General features: G+C 41.0%; 1 protein-coding gene across 4 annotated transcripts in view; it reads left to right on the top strand.

Moving 5' to 3' along the window:
- The window catches only part of LOC148778207 (SLAM family member 8-like), a 37,686-nt gene extending 13,821 nt beyond the window's left edge, over positions 1 to 23,865 (top strand). For 2 of the 4 annotated variants that reach the window (XM_088835897.1, XM_088835898.1), the window contains 4 exons: positions 18,399 to 18,695; positions 20,274 to 20,405; positions 21,020 to 21,102; positions 21,375 to 23,865. In XM_088835897.1, coding sequence (XP_088692023.1) covers positions 18,399 to 18,695; positions 20,274 to 20,405; positions 21,020 to 21,102; positions 21,375 to 21,467 — 605 coding nt within the window. In that variant the 3' untranslated portion in view covers positions 21,468 to 23,865. The remainder of the gene's footprint in view (positions 1 to 18,398; positions 18,696 to 20,273; positions 20,406 to 21,019; positions 21,103 to 21,374) is intronic. The other 2 variants (XR_016037326.1, XM_088835899.1) reach the window with 2 other exon arrangements.
- The last annotated feature ends 1,701 nt before the right edge of the window (positions 23,866 to 25,566 follow it).

Here is a 25,566-nt window from a genome sequence, read left to right as displayed (position 1 = left end):
GCTTCACATCCTGGATCTTGTAAATAGTGCTGCAGGGAACATTGGGGTACTTGTGTCTTTTTGATTTATGGTTTTTCTCTGAGTATATGCCCAGTAGTGGAATTGCTGGGTCATATGGTAGCTTTTGAAAAAGGAGTACAACAGGGCTGCCAGCTGTCACCCTGTTTGTTTAACCTATACACTGAGCACATCATGAGAAATGCCAGGCTGGATGAGATACAACTGGAATCAAAATAGGTTGGAGAAATATCAACAACATCAGTTATGTGGATGATACCACTCTAATGGCAGAAAGTGAAGAGGAACTAAAGAGCCTCTTGATGAGGTTGAAGAAGGAGAGTGAAAGAGCTGACTTAAAACTAAACATTAAAAAAATTAAGATCATGGCATCTGACCCCATTACTTCATGGCAAATAGAAAGGGAAAATGTGGAAGTAGTGGCATATTTCCTCTTCTTGGGCTCTAAAATCACTATGGATAGTTATTGCAGCTATGAAATCAGAAGACAATTGCTTCTTGGCAGGATAGCTATGAAAAACCTGGAAAGTGTGTTGAAAAGCTGACATTACTGTGCTGACAAAGGTCCATATAGTAAAGGCTATGTGGTCATGTATGGTTGTGAAAGTTGGACCGTAAAGAAGGTAGAACATGAAATAATTGATGCCTTCAAACTGTGCTGTTGGAGAAGACTCCTGAAAGTCGGTTGGACAGCAAGGAGATCAAACCAGTCCATCCTAAAGGATATCAACCCTGAATACTCATTGGAATGACTGATGCTGAAGCTGAAGCTCCAGTATTTTAGTCATATGATGTGAACAGCCAACTAATTGGAAAAGTCCCTGATCCTGGGAAAGATTGAGGGCAGAAGGAGAAGAGGGCATCAGAGGATGAGATGGCTGGATGGCATCACTGATACAATGGACATGAATTTGGGCAGACTTTGGGAAAAGATGAAGAACAGGGAGGCCTGGCGTGCTGCTGTCCATGGGGTTGCAAAGAGTTGGACATGACTGAGCAACTGAACTGAACTGAACTGAACTGATTCTGACCTGTGTGAGGTAATACCTCATTGTAGCTTTGATTTGCATTTCTCTAATAATGAGCAATGCTGAACATCTTTTCATGTGTTTGTTGGTTTAGTACTGCTTTTGCTTCCTTCTGTGGGTTTTATGGGCTTCCCTTGTGGCTGAGCTGGTAAAGAATCCACCTGCAATGCGGGAGACCTGAGTTTGATCCCTGGGTTGGATATTTTTTTCCTTTTCTTTTACTCAAGATATTTTTTTATTTCCCTTAAGATTTCTTCTTTGACCCAATGGTTGTTCAAAAATATGCTGGTAATTTCCATGTGTTTGTAAATTTTCCCTTTTTCCTTCATTTATTGTTTTCTAATTTCATTCCACTGTGATGGAAAAGATATCTGATATAATTTCTTAAATTTTAAGTATTGTTTCATGGCCTAACATATGATGTATCCTGGAGAATGTACTGTGTGCACTTGAGAAGAATATGAATTCTACTGCTTTGGGTATAATATTCTGTTTGCAAGATCCATTTGGTTCTAATAATATAGTTGGTAAAGAATAGCCCACAATGCAGGAAACCCTGATTCGATTCCTGAGTCAGGAAGATCTGCTAGAGAAGGGATAGACTCCAGTATTCTTGGGCTTCCCTTGTGGCTCAGCTGGTAAAGAACCTGCCTGCAATGTGCGGCACCTGGGTTCAGTCCCTGGGTTGGGAAGATCCCGTGAAGAAGGGAAAGGCTACCCACTCCAGTATTCTGGCCTGGAGAATTTCATGGAATGTATAGTCCATGGGGTCACAGAGCATCAGATGGAACTGAGCAACTTTCATACAAAATACATACATATATTCAATATATGCTTGTTCGGTTCATTTGGTCTATAGTATTGTTTAAGTCTGCTGTTTCCTTCTTGATGTCCTGTCTGAATTTTCTATACATTTTTGAAAGCAGGGTATTCAAGTCCAGAGTCATTCTATTGCTATTACTTCTGTCACTGTTTGCCCTATATATTATAGGTGTTCAGATGTTGGATGCATAAATATTTCTCGTTGTTATATCTTCTTATTGAATTGACCTTCCATCATTATGTAAGGACTTCCTTTGTCTTCATGACAGCTTTTGATTTAACGTCTATTTTGTCTGCTATAAGTGTAGCCACCCACACTCTCTTTTGGTTCCCATTTGCGTGGAATATATTTTCCCATCCCTCAAATTTAGCCTATGTGTGCCCTTAAAACTAAAGTGAGTCTCTTCTAGATATCATATATCGATATTGTATATCATATATATATAAAGTTAAGTCTTGTTTTATTCATTCCGTCACTCTATGACTTTTATTGGGGAGCTTGATCTATATTTCCACTGTTTTCCCATCTATTTCCCATGAAGTGATGGGACCAGATGCCATGATCTTAGTTTTCTGAATGTTGAGCTTCAAGCCAACTTTTCACTCTCCTCTTTCACTTTCATCAAGAGGCTTTTGAGTTCCTCTTCACTTTCTGCCATAAGCGTGGTGTCATCTGCATATCTGAGGTTATTCATATTTCTCCCAGCAATCTTGATGCCACCTTGTCTTTCTTCCAGCACACCATAGAAGTTAAATAAGCAGGGTGACAATATACAACCTTGACATACTCCTTTTCCTATTTGGAACCAGTCTGTTGTTCCATGTCCAGTTCTAACTGTTGCTTCCTGACCTGCATACAGGTTTCTCAAGAGGCAGTTCAGGTGGTCTGGTATTCCCATCTCTTTCAGAATTTTCCACAGCTTGTTGTGATCCACACAGTCAATGGCTTTGGCATAGTCAATGAAGCAGAAATAGATGTTTTCTGGAACTCTCTTGCTTTCTCCATGATCCAGCGGATGTTGGCAATTTGATCTCTGGTGCCTCTGCCTTTTCTAAAACCTGCTTGAACATCTGGAAGTTCACGGTTCACATATTGCTGAAGCCTGGCTTGGAGAATTTTGAGCATGACTTTACTAGTTTGTGAGATGAGTGCAATTGTGTGGTAGTTTGAGCATTCTTTGGCATGACCTTTCTTTGGGATTGGAATGAAAACTGACCTTTTCCAGACCTGTGTCCACTGCTGAGTTTCCACAATTTGCTGGCATATTGAGAACAGCACTTTTACAGTATCATCTTTCAGGATTTGAAATAACTCAACTGGAGTTCCATCACCTCCACTAGCTTTGTTCGTAGTGATGCTTTCTAAGGCCCACTTGACTTCACATTCCAAGATGTCTGGCTCTAGGTGAGTGATCACACCATCGTGATTATCTTGGTCGTGAAGATCTTTTTTGTACAGTTCTTCTGTGTATTCTTGCCACCTCTTCTTCATATCTTCTGCTTCTGTTAGGTCCACACCATTTCTGTCCTTTATCAAGCCCATCTTTGCATGAAATATTCCCTTGGTATCTCTAATTTTCTTGAAGAGATCTCTTGTCTTTCCTATTCTGTTGTTTTCCTCTATTTCTTTGCATTGATCGCTGAGGAAGGCTTTCTTATCTATCCTTGCTATTCTTTGGAACTCTGCATTCAGATGCTTATATCTTTCCTTTTCTCCTTTGCTTTTCGCTTCTCTTTTTTTCACAACTATTTGTAAGACCTCCTCAGACAGCCATTTTACTTTTTTGTATTTCTTTGTGGAAACAGTGTCAGACTTTATTTTTGGGAGCTCCAAAATCACTGCAGATGCTGATTGCAGCCAGGAAATTAAAACACACTTACTCCTTGGAAGGAAAGTTATGACCAACCTAGATAGCATATTAAAAAGCAGAGACATTACTTTGCCAACAAAGGTCCATCTAGTCAAGGTTATGGCTTTTCCAGTGGTCATGTATGGATGTGAGAGTTGGACTGTGAAGAAAGCTGATCGCAGAAGGATTCTTTTGAACTGTGGTGTTAGAGAAGACTCTTGAGAGTCCCTTGGACTGCAAGGAGATCCAACCAGTCCATTCTAAAGGAGATCAGTCCTGGGTGTTCATTGGAAGGACTGATGCTAAAGCTGAAACTCCAATATTTTGGCCACCTCATATGAAGAGTTGACTCACTGAAAAAGACTCTGATGCTGGGAGGGATTGGGGGTGGGAGGAAACAGGGACGACAGAGAATGAGATGGCTGGGTGGCATCACCAACTTGATGGACATGAGTTTGAGTGAACTCCGGGAGTTGGTGATGGACAGGGAGGCCTGGCGTGCTGTGATTCATAGGGTCGCAAAGAGTCGGACACGACTGAATGACTGAACTGAACTGAACTGATCTATATTTAAAGTAAATGTTATCCCCCAGAGAGAGGATAAAGGGAGGAGGGAGGTGGGAGGGGGGTTCAAGAGGGGGAACTTATGTAAACCCGGGGCGAATTCATGTCAGTGTATGGCAAAACCAACCAATATAATATTGTAAAATAATTTCAAAAAAAAAAAAGAAAAGGTAAGAGTAGATATCTATGTGCCACCTTTTGCTTTCAGATAGATTGAATTTTTTTTTAACTGTTGTGTTCAGTTTGTTACCTGGTGATTTCCTTAGTTATTCTAAAAGCTATATTTTATCTCAGATTTGTACAGATGGTATTTTAATTAAATAAGCCTATTAAATTACTATATCAAAAAAAAATAAAGTAAATATTAATCAATTTCGTTTTTGGTCTGGGGGGATACTTTTTTACTGGAGTATAATTGCTTTACAATGTTTTGCTGGTTTCTGCCATACAATGTGAATCAGCTATAAGTATACATATGTCCCCTCCCTCTTGATCCTCCCTCCCGCCCCACCCCCTATGCCAGCCCTCTAGGTCATCACTGACCTACAGCTGAGTTCCCTGTGTTTACAGCTGCTTCTCACCAGCTATCTATTTTACACATGGCAGGGTATGCATGTCAATGCTACTGTCTCAGTTCATCCCACCCTCTCCTTCCCCCACTGTGTCCACAAGTTCATTCTTTACATTATCTCTATTCCCGCCCTGCAAATAAGTTCATCAGTACCATATTTCTAGATTCCATATATATGTGTTAATATATAATATTTGCTTTTCTCTTTCTGGCTTACTTCACTCTGTATAACAGGCTCTAGGTTCATCCACATCACTATAACTTAGGTTCATTCCATTCAATGGATTAGTAGTATTCTATTGCATATATGTATCACAATTTCTTTATCCATTCATCTGTTGATGGACAGCTAGATTTTTTCCATGTTCTGGCTATTGTAAATAGTGCTACTATGAACATTGGGGTGCATGTGTCTTTTTCTAAAGTTTAATTATTTTTTAATGTTTCAGTTCAGTTCAGTTCAGTCGCTCAGTCGTGTCCGACTCTTTGCGACCCCATGAACCACAGCACACCAGGCCTCCCTGTCCATCATCAACTCCCGGAGTTCACTCAAACTCATGTGCATCGAGTTGGTGATGCCATCCAGCCATCTCATTCTCTGTCGTCCCCGTCTCCCTCTACCCCCAAAGGATAGCTTTATTCATAATCACTCCAAACTAGCAACAACCAAGATGTTTTGCTAAAAGACAACTGTCAAAAACAAACAAAATTTTTAAAAGCCATGTTATATCTATACAACAGAATTCTAGTTGGCAATAAAAGTAACATACTTAATGCATGCAACAAGTGGATGAATCATAAATGTATTTTTTTCATAAATGTATTTTTACAAGTGAAAAAAGCCACATCTAAAAGACATGTGTCTTTTTGAATTATGGTTTTCTCAGGTGTGGAATTCTGGGTCATATGATAGTTGTATTTTTAGTTTCTAGGGAACCTCCATACTGTTCTCCATAGTGGTTGTTAATTGACATTCCCACCAACCGTGCAAGTTCTCCACACCCTCTCCAGAATTTATTTTCTGTAGATTTTTTGATGATGGCCCTTCTGACCTGTGTGAGGTGATACCTCATTATAGTTTAGAGCTGCATTTCTCTGGTAATGAGCGATGTTGAGCATCTTTTCATGTGTTTGTTGGTCATGTGTATGTCTTCTTTGGAGAAACATCTGTTTAGGTCTTCTGCCATTTTTTGACTGATTCTTTTTTCAGCTGCATGAGCTACTTGTATATTTTGAAGATTAGTCTTTTATTGGTTCATTTGCAAATATTTTCTCCCATTCTGAGGACTTTTTTCATCTTGTTTATGGTTTCCTTTGCTGTGCAAAAACTTTTAATTAGGTCCCATTTGTTTATTTATAATTGTCATTTTGTTTAATTGTTTTGTTTTGTAGTTCTTTCGTTCCATTCTTACTCCCTTATTTTCTTCCCTTGCAATTTGATAATTTTTCTATATGAATGTGCTTTGATTTCTTTGTCTTTTTCTAGCATGTATATTTTTTGGGTATATTTTGTGGCTACCATGCAGCTTAGACAAAACTTATTTATAACAGCCTATTTTGAACAACTAATTTAATTTCAGTCACATTCAAAAACTCTGCACTTTTACTTCTACCCACACACACATATTTTATATTGTGTCACGATTTAAATTTTTTTACATTTTGTACTCATTAACATATGTTTCTATTATAGTTATTTTGAATACTTTTCTCTTTAACTGTTATATTAAAGTTAAAATGTGACTTATGCACCACAATTACATATTATTGCAACATTACATGTTGAATTTATCTATATTGTCAGTGAGACTTATACTTTTATATGATTTTATATATTTTTAGCATTTTTTTATTTCAACATTAAGAGCTCCCTTTGGCATATCTTATGAGGCAGGTTTAATGATGAAAAACTCTCTCAATTTTTGCTTGTCTTGGAGAGTCTTTATCTCTTCTTCTTTTTTATTTTTACAGAGTAATTGTTGTCTGCCTTAAGGAAAGTTCATCACTAACCTTCCCCATTTTGATCATATCTTTACTCTTTTTTCTTTTTGGAGGCTAATTATTTTACAATATTATATTGGTTGGTTTCACCATACATTGATATGAATCCGCCCCAGGTGTACATGAGTTCCCCTTCCTGAACCCCCCTCCCACCTCCCTCCTCCCCTTATCCTCCCTCTGGGTCATCCCCGCATAGCAGTCCCAAGCATCCTGTATCATGCATCGACCCTGAACTGGCGATTCGTTTCACATATGATAATATACGTGTTTCAATGCCATTCTCCAAAATCATCCCACACTAACCCTCTCCCACAGAGTCCCAAAGATTGTTCTATACATCTGTGTCTCTTTTGCTGTCTTGTATACAGGGTTATCATTACCATCTTTCTAAGTTCTATATATATGCGTTAGTATACTGTATTGGTGTTTTTCCTTCTGGCTTATTTCACTCTGTATAATAGGCTCTAGTTTCATCCACCTCATTAGAACTGATTCAAATGCATTCTTTTTAATGACTAAGTAATACTCCATTGTGGATATGTACCAAAGCTTTCTTATCCATTCGTTTGCAGATGGGCATCTCGGTTGCTTCCATGTCCTCGCTATTATAAACAGTGCTGCAATGAACATTGGAGTACATGTGTCTCTTTCAATTCTGGTTTCCTCGGGGTGTGTGCCCACGAGTGTGATTGCTGGATCATATGGCAGTTCTATTTCCAGTTTTTTAAGGAATCTCCACACTTTTCTCCATAGTGGCTGTGCTAGTATGCATTCCCACCAACAGTGTAAGAGGGTTCCCTTCTCTCCACACCCTCTCCAGCATTTATTGCATGTAGACATTTGGATAGCAGCCATTTTGACTGGCGCGAAATGGTATCTCATTGTAGTTTTGATTTGCATTTCTCTGATTATGAGGGATGTTGAGCATTTTTTCATGTGTTTGTTAGCCATCTATATGTCTTCTTTGGAGAAATGTCTGTTTAGTTCTTTGGGCCATTTTTTGATTGGGTCATTTATTTTTCTGGAATTGAGCCGCAGGAGCTGCTTGTATATTTTGGAGATTAATTCTTTGTCATTTGTTTCATTTGCTATTATTTTCTCCCATTCTGAAGGCTGTCTTTTCACCTTGCTTATAGTTTCCTTTGCTGTGCAGAAGCTTTTGATTTTAATTAGGTCCCATTTGTTTATTTTTGCTTTTATTTCCAATATTCTGGAAGGTAGGTCATGGAGGATTCTGCTGTGATTTATGTCGGAGAGTGTTTTGCCTATGTTCTCCTCTAGGAGTTTTATAGTTTCTGGTCTTACATTTAGATCTTTAATCCATTTTGAGTTTATTTTTGTGTATGGTGTTAGGAAGTGTTCTAGTTTCATTCTTTTACAAGTGGCTGACCAGTTTTCCCAGCACCACTTGTTAAAGAGACAGTCTTTTCTCCATTTTATATTCTTGCCTCCTTTGTCAAAGATAAGGTGTCCATCTCTGGGTTTTCTATTTTGTTCCATTGATCTATATTTCTGTCTTTATGCCAGTACCATACTGTCTTGATGACTGTGGCTTTGTAATAGAGCCTGAAGTCCGGCAGGTTGATTCCCCCAGTTCCATTCTTCTTCCTCAACATTGCTTTGGCTATTCGAGGTTTTTTGTATTTCCATACAAATTGTAAGATTATTTGTTCTAGCTCTGTGAAAAATATTATTGGTAGCTTGATAGGCATTGCATGGAATGTATAAATTACCTTGGGTAGCATAATCATTTTCACAATATTTATTCTTCCAATCCACGAACACGGTATATTTCTCCATCTATGAGTGTCCTCTTTGATTACTTTCACCAGTGTTTTATAGTTCTCTATGTACAGGTCTATTGTTTCTTTCAGTTCAGTTCAGTTCAGTTCAGTCACTCAGTCGTGTCCGACTCTTTGCGACCCCATGAATCACAGCATGCCAGGCTTCCCTGTCCATCACCAACTCCCGGAGTTCACTCAAACTCATGTCCATCGAGTCGGTGATGCCATCCAGCCATCTCATTCTCGTTCGTCCCCGTCTCCTCCCACCCCCAGTCCCTCCCAGCATCAGACTCTTTTCCAGTGAGTCAAGTCGTCTCATGAAGAAGTCGGAGAAAGCAATGGCAAGCCACTCCAGTACTATTGCCTAGAAAATCCCATGGATGGAGGAGCCTGGTAGGCTGCAGTATGTGGGGTCACTAAGGGTCGGACACGACTAAGCGACTTCACTTTCACTTTACACTTTACTCTTTCACACATTGGAGAAGGAAATGGCAACCCACTCCAGTGTTCTTGCCTGGAGAATCCCAGGGACGGGGGAGCCTGGAGGGCTTCTGTCTATGGGGTCGCACAGAGTCGGACACGACTGAAGTGACTTAGCAGCTTAGCAAGTCGTCGCATGAGGTGGCCAAAGTATTGGTGTTTCAGCTTCAACATCAGTCCTTCCAATGAACACCCAAGATTGAACTCCTCTAGAATGGACTGGTTGGATCTCCTTGCAAACCAAGGGACTCTCAAGAGTCTTCTCCAGCACCACAGTTCAAAAGCATCAATTCTTTGGCGATCAGCTTTCTTCACAGTCCAACTCTCACATCCATACATGACCACGGGAAAAACCATAGCCTTGACTAGACGGACCTTAGTTGGCAAAGTAATGTATCTGCTTCTTAATATGCTATCTATGTTGGTCATAACTTTCCTTCCAAGGAGTAAGCGTCTTTTAATTTCATGGATGCAATCAGCATCTGCAGTGATTTTGGAGCCCAAAATATTAGGTAGATATATTTCTAAGTATTTTATTCTTTTCGTTGCAACAGTGAATGGAATAGTTTCCTTAATTTCTCTATTTTCTCATTATTAGTGTATAGGAATGCAAGGGATTTCTGTGTGTTGATTTTATATCCTGCAACTTTACTGTATTCATTGATTCGCTCTAGTAGTTTTCTGGTAGAGTCTTTAGGGTTTTCTGTGTCATCAGCGAACAGTGAGAATTTACTTCTTTTCCAATTTGGATTCCTTTTATGTCTTTTTCTGCTCTGATTGCTGTGGCCAAAACTTCCAGAACTATGTTGAATAGTAGTGGTGAGAATGGGCACCCTTGTCTTGTTCCTGACTTTAGGGGAAATGCTTTCAGCTTTTCACCATTGAGGATAATGTTTGCTGTTGGTTTGTCATATATAGCTTTTATTATGTTGAGGTATATCCCTTCTATTCCCACTTTCTGGAGGTTTTTTATCATAAATGGATGTTGAATTTTGTCGAAGGCTTTCTCTCCATCTATTGAGATAATCATATGATTTTTATTTTTCAGTTTGTTAATGTGGTGTATTACATTGATTTATTTGCAGATATTGAAGAATCCTTGCATTCCTGGGATAAAGCCCACTTGGTCATGATGTATGATCTTCTTAATGTGTTGTTGGATTCTGATTGCTAGAATTTTGTTAAGGATTTTTGCATCTGTGTTCATCAGTGATATTGGCCTGTAGTTTTCTTTTTTGTGGGATCTTTGCCAGGTTTTGGGACTAGGGTGATGGTGGCCTCATAGAATGAGTTTGGAAGTTTCCCTTCCTCAGCAATTTTCTGAAAGAGTTTGAGTAGAATAGGTGATAGCTCTTCTCTAAATTTTTGGTAGAATTCAGCTGTGAAGCCGTCTGGACCTGGGCTTTTGTTTGCTGGAAGCTTTCCGATTACTTCCTCTATTTCCGTGCTTGTGATGGGTCTGTTCAGATTTTCTATTTCTTCCTGTTCAGTTTTGGAAAGTTGTACTTTTCCAAGAATTTGTCCACTTCTTCCAAGTTGTCCATTTATTGCCATATAATTGCTGATAGTATTCTCTAATGATCCTTTGTATTTCTGTGTTGTCGGTTGTGATCTCTCCATTTTCATTTCTAATTTTATTGATTTGGTTCTTCTCCCTTTGTTTCTTGATGAGTCTGGCTAGTGGTTTGTCAATTTTATTTACCCTCTCAAAGAACCAGCTTTTGGCTTTGTTGATTTTTGCTATGGTCTCTTTTGTTTCTTTTGCATTTATTTCTGCCCTAATTTTTACAATTTCTTTCCTTCTACTGACCCTGGGGTTCTTCATTTCTTCCTTTTCTAGTTGCTTTAGGTGTAGAGTTAGGTTATTTAGTTGACTTTTTTCTTGTTTCTTGAGGTGTGCCTGTGTTGCTATGAACCTTCTCCTTAGCACTGCTTTTACAGTGTCCCAGAGGTTTTGGGTTGTCGTGTTTTCATTTTCATTCATTTCTATGCATATTTTGATTTCTCTTTTGATTTCTTCAATGATTTGTTCGTTATTCAGCAGCGTCCTGTTCAGCCTCCATATGTTGGCATTTTTAATAGTTTTTCTCCCATAATTGGGATCTAATCTTACTGCATTGTGGTCAGAAAAGATGCTTGGAATGATTTCAATTTTTTTTAATTTACCAAGGCTAGATTTATGGCCCAGGATGTGATCTATCCTGGAGAAGGTTCCGTGTGCACTTAAGAAAAAGGTGAAATTCATTGTTTTGGGGTGAAATGTCCTATAGAGATCTATTAGGTCTAACTGGTCTATTGTATCATTTAACGTTTGTGTTTCCTTGTTAATTTTCTGTTTAGTTGATCTATCCATAGGTGTGAGTGGGGTATTAAAGTCTCCCACTATTATTGTGTTGTTGTTAATTTCCCCTTTCATACTTGTTAGTAATTGTCTTACATATTGCGGTGCTCCTATGTTGGGTGCATAAATATTTATAATTGTTATCTATTCTACTTGGATTGATCCTTTGATCATTATGTAGTTTCCTTCTTTGTCTCTTTTCACAGCCTTTGTTTTAAAATCTATTTTATCTGATATAAGTATTGCTACTCCTGCTTTCTTTTGGTCTCTATTTGCATAGAATATCTTTTTCTAGCCCTTCACTTTCAGTCTGTATGTGTCCCTCATTTTGAGGTGGGTCTCTTGTAGACAACATATACGGGGGTCTTGTTTTTGTATCCATTCAGCCAGCCTTTGTCTTTTGGTTGGGGCATTCAATCCATTTATGTTTAAGGTAATTATTGATAAGTATGATCCCATTGCCATTTTCTTTATTGTTTTGGGTTCGAGTTTATACACCCTTTCTGTGTTTCCTATCTAGAGAAGATCCTTTAGCATTTGTTGGAGAGCTGGTTTGGTGATGCTGAATTCTCTCAGCTTTTGCTTGTCTGTAAAGCTTTTGATTTCTCCTTCATATTTGAATGAGATCCTTGCTGGGTACAGTAATCTGGGCTGTAGGTTATTTTCTTTCATCACTTTAAGTATGTCTTGCCATTCCCTCCTGGCCTGAAGAGTTTCTGTTGAAAGATCAGCTGTTATCCTTATGGGAATCCCCTTGTGTGTTATTTGTTGCTTTTCCCTTGCTGCTTTTAATATTTGTTCTTTGTGTTTGATCTTTGTTAATTTGATTAATATGTGTCTTGGAGTATTTCGTCTTGGGTTTATCCTGTTAGGGACTCTCTCGGTTTCTTGGACTTGGGGGATTATTTCTTTCCCCATTTTACATTTTAGGGAAGTTTTCAACTATTAGCTCCTCAAGTATTCTCTCATGGTCTTTCTTTTTGTCTTCTTCTTCTGGGATTCCTATGATTCGAATGTTGGGGCGTTTAACATTGTCCCAGAGGTCTCTAATATTGTCCTCACTTCTTTTAATTCATTTTTCTTTTATCTTGTCTGTTTCATTTATTTCTACAATTCTATCTTCTAGCTCACTTATCCTGTCTTCTGACTCCGTTATTCTACTGTTTGTTCCCTCCAGAGTGTTTCTCATCTCATCTATTGCATTATTCATTGTATATTGACTCTTTTTTATTTCCTCTAAATCCTTATTAAACCTTTCTTGCATCTTCTCGATCCTTTTCTCCAGGTTATTTATCTGTAACTCCATTTTGCTTTCAAGATTTTGCATCATTTTCACCATCAAAATTAGAAATTCTTTATCAGGTAGATTCCCTATATCTTCCTCTTTTGTTTGTGTTGGTGGGCATTTATCCTGTTCCTTTACTTGCTGGGTATTTCTCTGCCTCTTCATCTTGCTTATATTGCTGTGCTTGGGGTGGCCTTTCTGTCTTCTGGCAGTTTGTGGAGTTCTCTTTATTATGTAGTTACCTCACTGTGTATGGGGTTGGACGGGTGACTTGTCAAGGTTCCCTGGTTAGGGAAGCTTGAGTCAATGTTCTGGTGGGTGGAGCTGGATTTCTTCTCTCTGGAGTGCAATGAAGTGTCCAGTAATGAATTATGAGATGTTAGTGTGGACAAGGGAGCCTGGTGGGCTGCCGTCTATGGGGTCGCACAGAGTTGGACACGACTGAAGTGACTTAGCAGCAGCAGTGGTTTTGGAGTGACTTTGGGAAGCCTGTATATTGAAGCTCAGGGCTATTTTCTTGTGTTGCTGGAGAATTTGTGTGGTATGTCTTGCTCTGGAACTTGTTGACCCTTGGGTGGTGCTTGGTTTTAGTGTAGGTACAGAGGCGTTTGATGAGCTCCTATCAATTAATGTTCCCTGGAGTCAGGAGTTCTCTAGTGTTCTCAGGATTCAGGCTTAAGCCTCTGGCCTCTAGTTTTCGTTCTTAGTCTTGGAGTAGCCTCTAGACTTCTCTATATGTCATTTCCAAGGTGGTTCCCTCTGTTTTAGCTTCTGTTTGCTGGTCTCTTCAGTGTCTAATTTCCACCCTGACACTAGGGGGCAGTGGTGGACACTTTTTAAGGCTCACTTGTTCACTCCTTTTCTGGGAAGAGAGGAACGCTGCAGGCAAATATCTCTGGCGTCTGTGGGGAGTGCTCGCAGTGTCCCGGCCACACTGGGTTTGCCTCCGCTCATGGCGCGTGTGCTGTCCCAGTCTACACTGCATAGGCTCTAGGTTGCTCTGCCGGAAACTATCTGAGGCCGGCGCTGGGTTGTACGCACTTCCCAGGTCTGAGCAGCTCAAGTTCAGGTTCTCAGGTACTCCACAAAGGCGCAGACTTGGTTGGGCCTGCATTTTGTGCCTTCCCTGGTCCAAGCAGCTCAGGTGACCAGGTGTTTGGCAAGCACGGTCACTGAAACTTATCGCCTCCCCAGTCCCTGCCACTCGGTTTTCTGGGTGTACAACCGGAGCACCTTCTCAGGTGGATATCGACCAGCCCGAACCCAAGAAGTCTTGGTTAGCAACGAAGCCTGCCTGCAGTTTGGTATCGGATGCCTCTCTGGGGCCGCAGTTGCCCCCTTCCCTCTTCTTTTTTAAAGAACATTCTTACCAGGTATAATAATCTTGGTTTTTTCAGTACTTTGAATACATCATTCCAGTCTCTCTTGGTCTATAAGGTTTCTGCTGAGAAATCTGATGATATTCTTTTTTTTTTTTTTTTTTTTGGATGAGCAAACAGTTTAGAGTGTCACTAACAGGAAACAGATAATAGCACTATTAAAATCATAACTTGTAGCAATTAGCAATTCATTCACATTTCACAGTAGATGCCCCCTCCTTTCAGTTTATGTTGACTATTACCATTAAAATACACTATAGCAACCATTAATTGAGCATTTTCAATGCACCATGAGCTTTAAAAGCATTCTATGACTGAATATTTAAACAGAACTTCTTATTTGCCAGACATTGTTCTGAGCACTTTATATGTATTAACTTAGTCCTCACAAAAACCCCATGAGGTAAGTACTATTATTATCACATTTTTCAGATGAGAAAACTGAGATGCAGTGAGTTTAGATAATTTCTCCAGGATCATATATCTAGTTAAGAGACAGGGCAAAAGTTCAAAATCCTTGCAAGTCTGTTCCACGGTTCATACTCTCAGTTCTTACCTCATAATCGCATCTTCAGAATATCTCCAAGAAATATATGTTGTAATTCTCTCTTTCTATATGTAAGGAAATTGAGGTTTTGAATGCTTAAGTGATTTCTTTAATCACCCTGCCAGAAGGTGGCAGAGCCTGGACCCAGAGCACAGGCCTTTCTGATCCCCAAAGGCTAGAGGCCAGAGGTTTATGTTATTTCTTATATCCATTGTGGTTTATTGGCTCTTAATAATCATTCTTCCTAAATGAATATTAGGTCATATATCTAAATGACTGTTGTGTTCTAGACACTGTGCAGGCAAAGATTAAATGGCCCCACCCTTCCAAGAGCTTGCACTATAGCTACAGAAGTGCTGATGTTGAAGCTGTCATTCAAGTATATAGAGAGGCTGAACAAATGACATCTTCCCCATGCTTTTTTGTCACCTGCAAAGACTTCTGGTGGCTGGGGCTGTAACTATGAGTGTAGAAAAGAACACTGACCGTATCCCTTACTCAGTCAAAAGTATCTGTCATAATAAAGGGATACTTTTGTCGATGCTAATCACCAAATTCTCCTAGTCACGTTATGTTGCTTGAAGCTATTGTCAACAAATTTTTGTGGTGGTCTCACTTCTGCCCATTCTGAGTGAAAGTCCTTCTGCATCTCCCCACTCTGGCCTTAATGGGTATAGCCATTGCATTGCATTGAGTAAGGCACCACTTCTAGAGGTGGCCATGCTCAGACCTCAATAATAGTACCAAGAGACATTAACAAACCATCTAAGGACATGAACAGTGTCTTGTTGGTATTGGCCATGGGATCTCTGTTTACTCATTTTGGGTGTGCCTAAGTGTCCTCTTGTATTATGTGAATAAAAACAGTATCTTTCACAGAGTTTTTGTAATAAGCTAATACATGTAAAGCACTTAAAACAACCCTGGAGGATTGATGCCCGTAGATGTTAGCTGGTGCTGCTGTTTCTTCTTTTCGCCCTTCTCCCTCCTCCTTTTGTCTCCCCTCCTCCTTCTTTTCTCCTCTTCCTTTGATGATATTCTTATAGAGATTCCCTTGTATATGATGCTCTTCTCTTGCTATTTTCAAAATTCTGTCTTTCTCTTTGACTTTTGAATATTCAATTATTACATGTCTTGATTTATACTTCTTTGATTATACCATCATGGAACCATTGGGCTTCATGAATCTGAATGTACATTTACTTACCCAGACTTAGGAATTTTTCAGCCATAATTTCTTTAAATAAGCTTTCTACTTTTTTTCTTTGTCTTCTCTTTGGAACTCCCATAATGTGTGTGTTGATTTCCCTGTGATATCCCATAGAAGTTTTTCACTCTTTTTACTTTTCCTGCTCTGACTGCTTAATTTCAAATACTCTATCTTTAACTTTCCTGGTTGTTTCTTCTGCTTGATCAAGTCTGCTGACGAGACCCTTTATTGAATTTTTATTGCAGTCGTATTTTTAGTCCCAGAATTTCTGTTTGGTTCTTCTGAATGGTTCCCATCTCTGTGTTGAACTTCTTATTTTGGTCACAAATTGTTTTCCAAATTTTGCTTAGTGGTCTGTCTGTGTTCTTTGGTAGCTTGCTGAGCTTATTTAACATTACTATATTGAATTCTTTGTTAGGTATTTCATAGATCTCTATTTCTTTCTGACTGGTTATTGGAGATAGTTTTGCTCCTTTGGTATTGTCATTTTTCCCTGATTCTCCATTCTTGTAGCCTTGCATTGGTGTCTGTGTATTTGAGCAAGCAGTCTCTTCTTCCAGTCTTTTAGGGTTGGCTTTAAGGGGGGGAGAAGAAAAAAGACATTCACTGTAAAGCTCAACAAATGTGAGGCTTCAGCTGTAGAGGCATGTGGGATGCTGGCTGCAGGAGTATGTGAGGTTCTGGGTATAGGGTTGCATGGACCACCGTCTGTGGGTATATGTGAGAAACGGTTTTCGGGGCCATGTGTCCCAATTCTGAGATGCCCTTCCACTTACATTTGTTTGGTAAAGAACCCACCTGCCAATGCACGAGACATAAGACATGTGGGTTCAATCCCTGGGTTGGGAAGATCCCCTGGAGAAGGGCATGGCAATCCATTCCAGTATTCTTGCCTGGAGAATCCCATGGACAGAGGAGCCTGGTGGGCTACAGTCCATGGATTTACAAAGAGTCGGACACGACTGAAGTGACTTAGCACACGTGCACGCACCCTGGAATAATGTCTTCACTGTTCTGGGTGCAGTGAGACAGAAGCCAGCTTCCCAAGCAGTGCCTCAAAAATTATGGGGAAGCTAGACTGTCACTTCATTCTCTCTTTCTCCTGTGGGAAAGGTCACAGTATAGAGGTATCTGTCTCAGCACTGAGTCATGATGGCATGGGATCAAGGTGATGAGGTAAAGCGAAACTGTTCTTCTTACCCTTTCCCTGTAGCCGACCTATGATTTTTGGTTCATCAAAGTGCTGGAATCCCCCAACTGAACTCTGAAGATCTCATAAAGGTATTTCTGACCATGGACAGTTGTTAAATCATATATCTTGGTGTCTTGCTGGCATCCGTGCCTCTTTTCTCTTTCAAGGAAATTTATGATTGCATTTTGCCCATCCAGATAATCCAGAATAATCTCACTGTTTTAAGGTCAACTGATTAGCAGCTTTCATTACATCTGCTACCTTAATTCCCCTTTTTCATGTAATGGAACATACCCACAGGTTCCAGGGATTAAGACATGGGCATTTTTGAGGGGCTATTATTCTACCATGATTTGCAAATCCAAGTGTAGTTAGTATCCCCTGTACACTGTCTTCTCGCTCAGAGCCAATCCATTAATGGCCTCACTCAGAAAAGACACCACAGTTTAGCTCTTAAATGCTACACAAGCATAGAGAAAGTTTACACTGCAATGCTTATTAAGGAAGTCATTTAGTGAAAACTGTCTTTTACTAAAGACCCTCCCTGCATAGGAAAATATCCTTCTATGGAGAAGATGACTCATAAGTCCCCATGGGATTTCAAGGCAGCTTGTAAATCTGTCACTTTTCTTCCTGTCTATACCACAAGTTCAGTGACATGTTCTAACCACATTTGGAATTGTCATTCCTAGTTGTTACTACTGCATCTCCCACAAATCTCTCTAGGAAGCTAGTGCCTTTCTCTGGTCTTCCATAACTAACCAGATGTCCTTCCCCATAAGAGCTATGCTGTGCCATGCTTCATCTCAGCTGGAGACACAGTCCATGAACCAGGACAAGCCCTTTTGTCCCAAACTCAAAAGCTTCTTTCTCTTCTGGGAAAAATTCAATTTTTAAAAAATAATAGGCCCTAAGAAAATGGAATCCAAATTTTATTTTCTTGTGGATGATTCCTAAGGCTTGTGAAACCTAGTGAAATTACATAGGGCCTAACCCAATGGCCCCATTCCAAGCTCTTGGTGAATATTTAGCTTTAGGAAAATTATGTTTTAAGTATAAAATGCACCCACTTTCTTTATAGGAGAAGGAAATGGCAACCCACTCCAATGTTCTTGCCTGGAAAATTCCATGGACAGAGGTGACTGGCAGGCTACAGTCCATGGGATCACAGAGAGTCAGACATGACTGAGCAACTATCACTCACTCACTATTTTTATAAGGATTCCTTATACACCTTGGCTTCAATGAGGTTATAGATATTAAACTGTGGCATGTAATGTTTTCCACATATGTGAAGCTTAATTCTTTTGTTGCCTCCTACCCCAGAGCCTGTGCCCTTTCCCGAGATTCTGATGGGGTCAGCATCAATCACACCAGACTGGTGCAACCTCACCCTGGAGTGCAGAGCCTCTGGGGCCACAGAAGACTTGGATGTGACCTGGGAGAACAAGGGCCTCCCCAAAGAATGCGAGCAGAGAAGGACATTAGAACCAGCCTCCAACTCACGCATCCTGGCTGTGAGCTTGCCTAGAGGCCAGACCCACGCCAGCCTCGTCTGTGTGGTCAGCAACCCGGTGGGAAATAAAACTGCCTCCTTTGACCTTGGGGGAGTCTGCGTCCATGGTGAGTGCAATCTGCCACAGGGGAGGAGCACTTTCAGAACTCAGATAGCACTGAGGTCTGGGGGTTCAGAACTTTTCTTCCCACCATTTTGTTAGCACTGCTTTCTATCTGGCCACTTCATACAGGAGTCTAGGAAAAACTTCCAACTTATTTTTGCTTTTGAGTCTGTCTCACACCCATGACCTACTCTAAACTGCTTACCTCTGCTAGTCTAGTACCTCTCTCCACCACTATCCAACATCCACTGTGCATTTGGCATGGTCTTCAGGAAAGTAATCAAACTGGGTCATTTGTGGCTTTTCTTCAAGTCTGACCTCCATGACTTCCTGTGGGATGTCATGGAGGGGCTCAGATGCTCCTCTGTCCACATTTCTGATCTTATTTATATATTTACCTCTGAATTCCTTGTTTGTTGTTCCAGAATGTGCCCTGTTTTTGCAAGTTATTGCACTTCTGGACATGTTGTTTCCTTGACCATCAGCCCTTCTTCACCCTGTGTCCTCAACTTCCTGTCTTATTCTTCATGGAGAATTCTCCTCAGCCACTGCAGAATTGTGGCCATGTGAAAATGCATTCACACATGGCCCTGCCCTAAGATAGGCCCCATAATTGGTCTAAAAATCTACTGATGTCTTGAAATTTTAATAATTTTTAACAAGGAGCCTGGCTTTTCATTTTGCACAGAGCCCTGCAATGATGCAGTCATCCTGCCTTCAGGCATCAACTCCCTCAGGGTGTCTGTGGCCACCCCCATCCTGAGTGGTGATTATCTGTTTATGGATTTGTCTCCTCCATGGACAGGAACACTAAGAAGGCAGGAGCCATGTTTTGTTCTCCTTTGAATCCCTGTGCAAGCACAAGCTTCTGGCCAAAGTTTATGTAATCAAAGTTTCATTGAATGAATGAATAACCTTATCCTGCGTGCGGTCTCACCCTCTGTAAACCATCCTCCATGAGCTAGTACAGGGGTCTGAAATGTCAGGATCACTTAAAACATCTATTAATTGGACCTCTCTACCCCAAGGCTAGAGTGTCAGGTACTTTTCAATACTCAGAATTACCCACAAGCCCTCACTAATCCCCCTTGCTTACAGCTCATTCCCTGCCCAGTCCTGCCTGCTGCAATAAGGTGTTGGCACCTCCCAGGGGCTGGCTTTAGGTACTGCCATTTCCCAAATGCGGTATCTCTCCTTTCTGGAATGCTGTACCCACCTTGAATATCTGGGAAACTGCTACTCATCACTCAAGGTCAGTTTATGCATCACTTCCTCTGGGAGGCCCTCCCTGAGGACCTCTGTGCAAGCGGTAAAGCTCTGTTTTACTGCAGTCCCTCTGGCTAGCAGACTTTGACATTTTCTCAGTCCTCTCCACCCCATCTTACTCATCTCAGTGTCCCTGTCACCAAGCAGGTGTTCAGGACCTGGTTGAATGAATGATACTACCAGGCCCCTCCTTCTTCAGCTTCTGAATCAGGACTCTTTAGACTTCGCCACCTGCTGTCTATCTTCCTTTAGCAATGAATATCTCAAGTTCTCTCTTGACTTTAACTTATTTGCCCTCTGTGTTTGAGGAAAACAGATTCAGCCAAACAAGAAAATGCTAACCTCCGGCCAGGCATCCTTGGAGCAGTTGCATCTGTGTTATTATTGTTCCTTGGAGGTGGACTGTACGTTTGGAAGATATGTAGGAAGAAGATGGAGACTGGAAGAGGCAGGTTTCCCTTCTCCTTCCATGCCCACATACCTCTCTTTCTCACTGCATTCTTTTTTTTCTTAATTGGAGGCTAATTACTTTACAATATTATATTGGTTGGTTTTGCCATACATTGACATGAATCCACCCCGGGTGTACATGTGTTCCCCATCTTGAAGCCCCCCTCCCACCTCCCTCCCCATCCCATCCCTCTGGGTCATCCCAGTGCAGCAGCCCCGAGCATCCTGTCTCATGCATCGAACCTGGACTAGCGATTCATTTCACATATGATAATATACATGTTTCAATGCCATTCTCCCAAATCATCCCACCCTCGCCCTCTCCCACAGAATCCAAAAGACTGTTCTATACATCTGTGTCTCTTTCGCTGTCTCGTATACAGGTTTATCGTTATCATCTTTCTAAATTCCATATATATGTGTTAGTATACCATATTGGTGTTTTTCTTTCTGGCTTACTTCACTCTGTATATCCTTTCTCCTACAGTTTGTTGCCTGGGAATGTCCCTGCAGAGGGTTTAGTAGGTCTGGCCATGGTCTGTGTCCATTGCAGTGGGTGAGGGTACAAATTTCCAAGTCTCAGATTCAAGCTCCACTCTGCCTGTCTCTCAGGTGCAAGATCACAAGATGATGAGGATGACAGCATCCAGTATGCAGAGCTGAGCCAGCAGGAATCTCAAGAGAGCTCGAACAAGGTGAGAGCTGAGCACTGTGCTCTCCCAGGTCTCTCACTGCCTGGCCTGGGTTTGTCAAATCTTGTCACTGATGTTTCTGTTCCTACCGCCTCTTTAACACTTTCCAGACAATCAACAGTGTTAACTAAGAAAATTTGCGCTTGGGACCAATCTAATGCTGGGCACTTAGGAGAATTCATAAGCATTGCACGTCATCCACTGGTTCTATTCTGATCCTTCTAGGATTTCTCTATCCCTCAGCTGTTTCAGGAACCCTATGTCTTGCATTCCAGGTTATCAGAGAACAGCATCTGAAAGAAAGGGTACCTCTCACTACTATCTACAGTGAAATCTGTAAGCCAGGTCATGCCGTGAAGATTATTTAATTGGAGGAAACAGAAGAACTGAAGTTCCTAGGACAACTCCACCAGGAGCTTGATCCCTGCAGACACCTGCCTCTTCCACCCTGGTCCAGTTCCAACTGCCTTTGGTTTGCTGTACTCTGAGCCTCCTGGCCACAGTTACCTGGGCCTATGTGGTCCTACCACTTCCTCTGATACCTCTGCAAGCTGTCCTCCCACTCAGGATCCTCACAGTTGCAGAACAAGCACTCCTCCTCTGCCATTGACTCAACTTCTGATCCCTCTCCTCCTGAAGTTTCCCAAAGAGGACCTTCCTGACTGTGTTAATCCTCATGGCCTCTGATGTGTGGTTGGTGTATGTCTTTCTGAGAACATGACTCCAGGCATGGGGACTGTGTGGAGATGGTCCATGCCACAGAGGGAGGAGTTGGTGTTGGATGCTGAATTGGGGGTCCATGGAGGCAGCATGTATAGGTGGGAGCCCATAAAGGACTGGCCTGAGGCTTTCTTTGTGTCTCACACAGGGCGAAGTCTGTATGTCCCACAGTACACTTGTGTTGGGAAGAGTGTCTATGTACATTATATACCTTATTCTTGGCTATTTGTGTTAACCTGGACTTTGGCTCAACTCGGCCCAAGGGCCCCAAAGGTACTTGGTCATGAAGATGGATGTCAGTATCCTCTGACCATCCTTGATGAGGATTCCAGGGGATAGGAAGAGTGAAGTTTGCAGGAAGATCTGAACCAGACCTCTCCAGTTGCTTCTATTGAAGAGTCCTGCTGGCCTCAGTCTCTAGGTCAGCCTCCTTTTTGCTCACTCACATCCCTCTGTCGGGAATGATGGTTCTCTTTCCCTGCTCCTTGCTCCCACCCCTGACTATTGGAACCCTACTATCCTACCCAAAGTCCTCTTCCTAACCACATGTTCCATGAAGCCTGTCTGGTTCACAGAGGTTTAGAAATGGTCTCTCCTATACTGACCTTTTCAAACATCTTGGACATAACTGAGGCCCTGCCACAAATCTGCCGTGAGATTGGTCATGAGTCTTCCCTGCTAGACTCACTTAGGGCTTCCTCAGGAGGGTGTTGGGGCCACAGGAAACCAGTGCCAAGGAGACAAGGGCAAGCCCTTCTGACTGTGAAAGGTCTGAGCAACCCTTCTTCCCAGCTCCCAGGGGGACTCAGCAGACTGAGACCCAAAGAAGAGGTTGCTGAAGATTTTTCTGGTAGTGAGTCTACAGGGAATCAAAGATGGACATGATGACCTCCAGCAACCCCACCTGTCCCAGAAGTTGGAGGTGAGGACATCCCCACTCCACCAACAGCCTCACACTGACCAAAGACAAGTTTCAGCTGCACTTTGGTGTAGGGGAGCTTCTCCTTTCTCTGGAGGTCTTCACCTCTTGGAAGCCCCTGCTTCCTGCCTTGGGTCCCAGCTCTTGGGTCAGAAATGGGCTCAATCTAGTACTGTGAGTTGCTGTGGCTTCTCAGCTGGCCCAGATTCTTGGGTCACTTGATTCTTCTCCTTGCTCTCCTCAGTTCAGCTGCTTCATATCTGCCTTCAGGCTGTTTAAACATGGTCCCTGCTCAGGGCTTGAGCATTGTGAAGCAATACTAAGAGCCTGCTGGATGGTGAACAGGTGAGGGAGGAGGTGGAGGATGTGTAATAGGATACCATTTCTGATCTCCTGTCCCTCAGGTGGAGCAGAAAACTGAGGGAGAGATAGGCTCCATCTCCTCATGGACTTCAGGTAACTGATCATAGCTGGGCATCAGTTTCCATAAGCCCAAGAGCATTGTAAGATGGGGCCATCCAGTAGCCACTCCCACCCCACCAAAATTAGAAAAAGATAAAATGAAGGGACCTGTTTTTTTCTGAACCTGCAATGAACCAGGGTTTGTTCCATGCATTTTAGAATTATTATTCTAATTCTTACAATGACACTCTAAGGTTGGTATTATTATTCCCATTTTGCAGGACAGAAAACCAATATCTCAAAGCAGTTGGTGGTACAGCAAAACCTTAATCTAACAAAGTTCACAGCTTACCCCTTCACCATTAGTCACTGAAGACCTTGGAATTCTCAAGTATTCAGGTGGGAATATTCTCCAATTTTTCTTCTCCCAAGGATCTTAGACTCTGACTGAGGTGCCTTAGTATCCTCATTGATATGGAGCAGCTGGTGGTTATAAAGGAATTACTCCTGAAGTGGACAATGCAGCCTTTGTGGGTGGGAAACAGAATGAGAGACCTTGACTTCTGATGCAGATGAGACATTTTAAGGGAAGATGTTTCTGCCCCTTGGATCTCTGTCTTTCCTTGTAAGGTACGTGTGGATGTCATCACCTCATCTTCAAACCAGCTTCCCCTTTGCAATGTTATTCATAAAATCATTCAACATTCAATAAACTTTCCGTAAGTCTCTCATTTATGCCTTTGACAATTCTGTGAGCAAAGATTTCTATCATACAGATGAAGATACATAATCCACAGATATTAAGTACATCCACAAAGTCTCCTGAGTGTAAATTATTTGGGTCACAGGGAATCATAATTTCATTCATTTTGACTCCTTCTCCTTCATCCAAGACACCCAACCAATCACCATGTGCCTTTGAGGTAATCCTCATTAAGTTTCTTGTATTCCATTCTCTTACTCTTTTAACCAAATTGTCTACCTAAAATATCTACTACTTACATGGCATCTTCATTTGGATGTCTAGAATGTTTAAATTTGAACTCCCTAAACACACTTTCCATATACATCCATTCAGTAAATATTACCTCTCCTTTCTTTTGTTCTGGCTACCAAACCTTGGTGTCACCCTTGACTTCATTCATTTTTATACCTCAAACTCTCTCAGCAAATACTGATTATCTTTTCATGTTATATATATAAACTCATACACATAATATAACTTTTCACTATCTGCTGCTGCTGCTGCCTACCTGATCCAATATGACCATCATCTCTCACCTACACTACTGCAATAGTCTCACAGTCTCTCTGTTTCTGCTCTTGGTCCCTTAAAGACTATTCACAAGATACCATCAAGAGTGATCCCTTCAAACATGTTTCATTTCATTACTCCTTAGCTGAGTATTCTTCTTTCACTCCCACTTTTCCCACAAGGCCCTATACCACCTAACCCCATCTCCCACACTCCCTTCTTTCCTTAACCCCGTCTAGGACACTGGGCTTTTTGCTATACCTTTAACACAACAGTCATGCTCTTGCCTCAGAGTCTTTGTTTCTGCCTAGAATTCTATTATTCCAGTATCTATATGTCTCATTCCCTTACCTTCTTCAGGTGTTTGCACAAATTTTGTCTTCCTCACCCCCTCTATTTAATACTGCACCCTTCTTCTGGCACCTTCTCACTCTTCCCTGCTCTGTTTTATCTATAGCACTCATCATAAGATTGAGGCAAAATGTACTTAATCTAGGCTGTCCTCTAAAACAAGTGTGCAAGTCAAGTCTCAAAAAGTAACCTGCAAATGCTAGTATACAAATATCATTATCATTCCCAGGAAAGAGAACACTGATAAGTTAATAAACTTGCCCCAGGTCACATAGCTATTAAGTGGGCAGAGCTATGATTCACATGTTGGAGTCAGATTCTAAGGTCCCTGATCTTGACCATTATATTATATTAACTAAATAAATTATAGTCTATCTACCTGAAGGGATACTATTTAGGGATAAAAATAGTAAAGTACATCTTTATATATTTAAACTGAACAGGGTCTATGAACATTAAGTGTTCTAACCTGTTGGTGATTCCTTTTAGTGTAATTTTTAGTTCAGAAGAAAAAAATGTATGAACACAGTGAGATGTTGAACAAATAATTTTTTTTAAAAAAGAAGCAAACAGAACTGAAAAACATAATAACTTAACTAAAAATTACACTATAATGAGTCAATAATAGAAAAAATGATACAAAAAAATCAGCAAACTGGAAAAGAGAAGAATGGAAATCACTCAAGCTTAATAGACAAAAAAAATATATTTAAATTAAGACCATTTAAGAGACTTCTGAGACAACATCAAGCATACTAGCATTCACCTTACCAGGGGTCCTAAAAGAAAGAAAAAGGATTATAGAGTATATTTGAAGACA

This window comes from Moschus berezovskii, chromosome 4, assembly GCF_049115385.1.
Source record: "Moschus berezovskii isolate FMDL1 chromosome 4, NW_MosBer_1.0, whole genome shotgun sequence".
Classification (NCBI taxonomy): domain Eukaryota; kingdom Metazoa; phylum Chordata; class Mammalia; order Artiodactyla; family Moschidae; genus Moschus; species Moschus berezovskii.
Note: the sequence above shows the minus strand (reverse complement) of the source record. Positions and strands in the feature narration are given on the sequence as shown.